Raw genomic sequence first — 7,387 nt, forward strand, 5'->3', positions numbered from 1 at the left:
TTACAGTACATTATTGGTAACTATTTGTATTTCGTATTTTAAGTTAATTTTTATATTTACGTTGTTTTTTTTTTATTCATTAATATATAATTTACTTGTCAATTTATAGTATTTGATTTTAGTTTTTTGTTTTTAATATTATCATATCATATCCATTTTACTTTTATTGTTTTATAATAACAATAATGTTAAGTTATGTTTTTATTTATATATTTTGTATCGATTAAATCTTTTTCGTGGTTTGTTATTTCAAGCTTAATGTTTTTCATGATTTTAGGTTGTTTTCTTCATTGCTTTCATACCTACATATTTAATTTATTTTAAATTTTATTTAATTTAGGTATGTTATTTTATTTTGTTATTTAATTATTTTTACTTGTTATTCCTATTATTAATTATTATAAATAGTTTTTACTTTTATTGTTTGATTAATAAATATATTTTTAAATGTTTATCATAATAAATTGTATATTTTAATTTTGACTTTTTATTAGAAATTTGATTGCTTTATTTTGTTAATTACATATTTTTTTTTGTAGATTTGTATAATAATTATGATTCAAATTTTGTATAGGTTTTTTATATAATAAGTGGTTATTTGATATTTTTAATTGAATTCAATTTGAATGCTTTTATTTTTATTTTGAGTTCAAGTTATTCTCATGGTAATAGTAATAAATTACAATTTTTAATAATCGTATTGGTTTGTAGTGTTTGTACTATCTTAACTTAATTCAAATCTTTGTTTTGTTTTTTGTTAATTACTTAATGTTTATGTTAAATTAATTTCAACGTAAAATCTATGCAGTGTCGCATTTAGGTTTTTGTCAAGGGATATATAGAAGTTGACAATCATATCATTTCTTTGCCATATTATATTATTATGTGTTTATGGGACGTGGATTTATTACATTTACCATTACCATCGTTTCTCCTCAAAAATATTGAATATTTATATAATTTATTTATTGTATGCATAAATCTGTATTCTTTTGTTTTTAACTTTTATTTTCATAATTAATTCTTTATATAATGGAGAAATTCATAAGAATATAATAATATGTAGGTATACAAATTTATATGCGGGATGAAAGCTGAATAATAGTGTACTAGATTACTAGTGTGCGACTATAATAACGTATAAATACTGAGTAGTGATTTATTATGATGGGTTAATAATAAACTATTACTTTATAAATTATAAAAATAACTCATATTCTAGTGTTTGAGGTTTATCGTTATTTGTATCTCATTTCATTATTGGAATTTATTGCTTAAAATGCCTATTTTTATATACATTCCCTCGTTCTGGAATGTGTTTTGAAATATCAACTAAAAACTAAACGTTTATTATTACACGGAAATGTAAGTTTTATTTTTTTGCTAATAATTAAAATAAATAAAATTCTTCGTATGTATCTTTAAATACATTTGGTGACTCAGCATGTTTTTCAAAGCACATTTCAATTAATTTTATTATTGTGTATACATTTTTATTTGGGTGTGTTAAAAATCCTCTTTACTCATATTATTAAAAACACTTTCAAATAATTTCAAATGTATAAGAACATTCAATTGTTCAATCTGAAAATTGATCTTGAAATTGGGTATGATCAATTGTAGTTGTTCTACAGCCTATGACTGGTACTGCTCTAGATTTTAATCTTAGTCGTTTCAGACATATCTTATTAATAAATAATATACATAATTTGTTAAATTAAAATTATTTGCAATTGAGATAGATTTTTAATCTATGTAATAAACACTTACAGTTTATTTACTGTATTCCTCACCTGAACTCCGTGTACTAATAATATCTGCTTCATTAAAATGACTAGAACAAACTCTATCCCATTTTTTAAAAATAATTCCCAATGATTTTTCCCACTTTTTTTTCCTGTTCAACTTTTGGAATATCAAATGCGTTTTTAGAAATTGTATGCGGTTCTCGTACGCAACATTGAGACAAAATATTATTATGTTTTAATTTATATGATGTAACTTGTAGTGAACATGAGTTATGATATACAATACGTCAATACACATCAAAATAGAGGGAAATGTTATTAAATAAACAATAGTCATACACAATGATATCAAGTTTTATGATAATATTCATACTTTTTAGGGAAAATAGTAAATTATTGTTAAATTGTAATTAAAAAATATACTTTTGACATCCCGCACAAATTCAAAACCAATATTTTTCATGTAGTTACTACTATTATTCACTAGGGGCACTAACAGTTATTAGAAATCCGAGAGAATTATAAACACTGGTTTCGACACATAGATTTGATGGGCCGTCCCGCATCCATAGTATCTTTAGCTGTGGTAAAGATCAAACGAATCAGTACTGTTTTAGTGTTTTATGATAATAATGTTTGTATGGTTATTATAAAAATGTGTTGAAAATAAAATATGAATATTGAATATAAGCCAATTGGAAAAATGGTTTAATCATGATATTTTGTATGTAATCAATTAAATAAAATATTTTTTTTTTTAGTTTATTTAAAACATAGGTAACACGATATAAATACAATAAATCTCTATAATTAATAATTCTGTATAATATAATATCTTATGTTATTTATTTGAACATATGTTGTAATGACGTACTCGTAAATTACAATTTATTTAAACAAACAAAGAATACTGTCATTATTTTAAATTGTTCAATTTCACGAGATTAACATTTTTTATTATTGTGTATTTAAATTATTATTTTTTTTACTTCATATAATTAATGGAACAAAATAACAATAGAAATAAATTAATAAATAATAATTCGTTCATATCAGTAGTTATAACATTTTATATGTGCAAAATATATTGTACTGAAGTGTTGTGAGATTGTATTTTATTTTAGAATGATATTAATTTCATATAAATATAATATAGTTAGTATACTAGTACTTGTTGTTGCAGTAGTAAGTTATACAATTTTGATTAAAATATGTAATATACAACTTAACTATATTTTTTATAAATATAAGATTTATTTTTGAACATATTTAAATAAGTACTGAAAAAATATAAGATATGTTAAATTTAATTTATATATCAATTTAACTTAAGTTTCAAAACTAAATGATAACAATTTAATATAATAATACATATTTCAGAGATACTAAAAATACATTTTTATTTTTATAGTATCTACCAATAAGTTAAACAATAATTTTAAATTTTAATTATATTAAATTATAAATATATGTTAAAAAAATATAAAATACAATCAAATACATTATTTAATCTTTATTATTTTCAAACAATCTCACAAAGTCCTTAAGATTTAAACTCTCAATAACTAAGAAAATAAGAAAATATTATGTATTTCTAAAATTATAAACATACTAATGATAAAAGGACTAAGAATTACACTAAGTTATATAAAATAGATTGAATTAATTAGGTATTAAAAGTAATATTTAAGGTAAAAACATACATAAATAGGTATAATTTATAGTATATTATAATTTAATTTTGAAATTATTTTCACAGTATTAATTGACAAAAATTTAAATATTAATTACAGCAAATAGATACTCAACAAATTTTGAATAATAATGAATTATCCTCGTCTCTTTCAAATGAACAAGTTACAAAATACCAATACGAAAAAACCATTCAAACAGCTACAACTGAAAATAATCAAGATCAATCTATTACTACAAATATAAATACTGAATTTGTACAAAAATCATATTCTAGTAGTGAATTAAATCTAAATAACGCTGATACAAATGATTTAAACTCTGCAATCAATGGACAAGGTTATGATTCTAATGGAAATATTCCAGTAAATGATAATGGTATTGTAAACAACTACCAATGGTCAAACTATTTCAGTTATATGCAGTATATAGCAGACCAAGAGTCCGAAAATACAGAACAACCTAATCAATCAGGAACCAGCGAAAACGTACCAGTCACGCCGAATGGGAACACAGTCGGCACATTTAGTAGTGAAGGTACAGGAATAAATACTCCAATGAATATGAACGGATCACCATCACCAGCAACTACGACGAATACTCCATCCGGACTTACTGCGTCTAATACCCCGATCCCTTACACTGGCCCTGGCTCACCAAACAGTAATCTAAACGGAGGTAGTTTAAGTCCGACCACGTCGTCCCCGGAAACGAGCGGTTATCCACCAAATATTCCTCCGAACAGTGCTAACATAGATTTAACTAGTGGTCCCTACGATATCGGAACAACCAATGGTTTAAACTCTTATTTTTATATGCCTATAACATATCCCCCAACTGGACCTGGAAATATGAACAATGATGTTCCTAATTATCCTCAATCAACAGGTCCTAATACTGGAAGTGGTGCATCTAATAGTAGTCCAAATGGTGGAACTTCAACTGCACCAATATCGAGCCCCAATTCAAATGGTTCTCCTCGATCCCCTTACGGAGATTTAACCGGTAATACCAATGGGCAAGGTTATGATTCTAATGGAAATATTCCAGTAAATGATAATGGTATTGTAAACAACTACCAATGGTCAAACTATTTCAGTTATATGCAGTATATAGCAGACCAAGAGTCCAAAAATACAGAACAACCTAATCAATCAGGAACCAGCGAAGACGTGGATAATCTAAAAATACAGCGATTAATTTCATCAATGAATTTACAAACCACTGCCACATCTACGGGCACATTTAGTAACTCGCCTAGCAATCAACCAGTCATGCTGAACGGGAACACAGTTGGCACATCTAGTAGTGAAGGTACAGGAATAAATACTCCAATGAATATGAACGGATCACCATCACCAGTAACTACGACGAATACTCCATCCGGACTTACTGCGTCTAATACCCCGATCCCTTACACTGGCCCTGGCTCACCAAACAGTAATCTAAACGGAGGTAGTTTAAGTCCGACCACGTCATCCCCGGAAACGAACGGTTATCCACCAAATATTCCTCCGAACAGTGCTAACATAGATTTAACTAGTGGTCCCTACGATATCGGAACAACCAATGGTTTAAACTCTTATTTTTATATGCCTATAACATATCCCCCAACTGGACCTGGAAATATGAACAATGGTGTTCCTAATTATCCTCAATCAACAGGTCCTAATACTGGAAGTGGTGCATCTAATAGTAGTCCAAATGGTGGAACTTCAACTGCACCAATATCGAGCCCCAATTCAAATGGTTCTCCTCGATCCCCTTACGGAGATTTAACCGGTAATACCAATGGGCAAGGTTATGATTCTAATGGAAATATTCCAGTAAATGATAACGGTATTGTAAACAACTACCAATCGTCAAACTATTACAGTTATGTGCAGTATATAGCAGACCAAGGGTCCGAAAATACAGAACAACCTAATCAATCAGGAACCAGCGAAGACGTACCAGTCACGCCGAATGGGAACACAGTTGGCACATCTAGTAATGAAGATACAGAAATAAATACTCCAATGAATATGAACGGATCACCATCACCAGCAACTACGACGAATACTCCATCCGGACTTACTTCGTCTAATACCCCGAACCCTTACACTGGCCCTGGCTCACCAAACAGCAATTTAAACGGAGGTAGTTTAAGTCCGACCACGTCGTCCCCGGAAACGAACGGTTATCCACCAAATATTCCTCCGAACAGTGCTAACATAGATTTAACTAGTGGTCCCTACGATATCGGAACAACCAATGGTTTAAACTCTTATTTTTATATGCCTATAACATATCCCCCAACTGGACCTGGAAATATGAACAATGGTGTTCCTAATTATCCTCAATCAACTGGTCCTAATACTGGAAGTGGCGCATCTAATAGTAATCTGAATGGAGAAATATCAAACTCAATATCCCCGCCTACTCCAAATACAGATTTAAATCCCATGCTTAATGGAGGTGTACCTTTTTTTAAGGGCTATGAAGATTTTTATGGTATACCACAGTCTGGATATCAACCTTCTACAGGTCAAATTCTTGATAATTATGAATCACCTAATTATAATTTTGATTATGAATTGCAAAATGGGGATATTGATGATGTTTTGAATGATGGTCAAATAAATATAGATGGTAGATATATGCCCGATAATTATGATCAATTAAATAATGGTGGAGTTTATACTCCTGGATCAAACGAAAATGTTGAATTTTACAATAGCTATTATTATGAGAAAAGTTCTGTTAATTTTGAAAGACAGAATTCAAATGGTGGTTATGACACCCCAAATTATGGTAGTAATGTTGATGATTATTTGGATAATATTAAGCATGATAATGAAAATCTTCCAGAACCTATGTATGATACATATGCATCTAATTTGATTCCTGGGTATGAAAATAATCAATTGAACAATGGTCCACCTTCTAGAGGATATTCATTTAGTGATAATGATGCTGTACCTTATGACACTGATATTAACTCTTATAATGGTTTTCCAATATCTGAAATCAATTCTGATAAATTTAATTATGGTAACATGCCGTATGGTAATGATCAAAGCGATATTGGAATCGATGATATAAGTCCTAATAACAATCAATTAAGTGGGAATACGTACGCTGAAATTGATACATCAAATGTTAATACTCAAATAGGAGGGTCAACTCAAGATGGTTCTAATGGTATTCCTATTAATACTGTGGATAGTCGTTTTAATTCTATCCAAAATACAGTTGTAAGTAAAAATAATGCATTAAATGTTGGTCAAAATGTATATGGTGCTAATGGACAAGTCATTGGAAAAATCTATAATCCTTCTGATGCCACTAGAAAAAATAATAATCGTCATAAATATAGTGGTAGTAGTAGTTATAGCAGTCACAGTGATAGTGTGTTCTCTGATGATATTCATGCAATTGGAAATGATATTAAACGAGCTGCTCGCGATGCAATTGGTAATATATACAATAAAACAAAGGATGCATACGATATTACAAAAGGTGTTGGAAAAGCCATTGGAAATGCTGCTGGAAATGTTGCTAGTGATGCTGCAAATGGAGTTAAAAATACGGCTGACAATATTTATCAAGGTTCTAAAGATGTTGCAGAGGATATAGGAAATGCTGCTAGTACAGCTGCAGATGATGTTAAACAAACAGCCAACAACGCGTATCAGGACACAAATGATGTTATGAATGGCATGGGAGATGTAATTAGTGAAGCTGGAGACGGTATTACACAGACGGCAAATAACGCTTATCAAGGTACTAAGGATGTTGTGAATGGCGTGTGAAATGCTACTGAATACACTGGATATCGCATTATTTATAGCTAAAAAATAATTTTCGTTTGGACAATGATAAAAATATAATGCTTATAACTGATTTAAAAGTATTTTAAACATTGCACAAACAAAAAAAAGATGTCTATTCAATTTAGTAGTAAA

General features: G+C 28.9%; 1 protein-coding gene across 1 annotated transcript; it reads left to right on the forward strand.

Annotated features, from left to right (window-relative positions):
- The first annotated feature begins 2,820 nt into the window (after positions 1 to 2,820).
- LOC113549430 (homeobox protein 2-like) lies at positions 2,821 to 7,387 on the forward strand. The gene is made up of 2 exons (XM_026950717.1): positions 2,821 to 2,933; positions 3,542 to 7,387. The coding sequence occupies exons 1-2, from the start codon at positions 2,874 to 2,876 to the stop codon at positions 7,232 to 7,234; spliced, it is 3,753 nt and encodes a 1,250-aa protein (XP_026806518.1). The 5' UTR covers positions 2,821 to 2,873; the 3' UTR covers positions 7,235 to 7,387.

Source organism: Rhopalosiphum maidis, chromosome 4 (assembly GCF_003676215.2).
Source record: "Rhopalosiphum maidis isolate BTI-1 chromosome 4, ASM367621v3, whole genome shotgun sequence".
Taxonomy (NCBI): Eukaryota; Metazoa; Arthropoda; class Insecta; order Hemiptera; family Aphididae; genus Rhopalosiphum; species Rhopalosiphum maidis.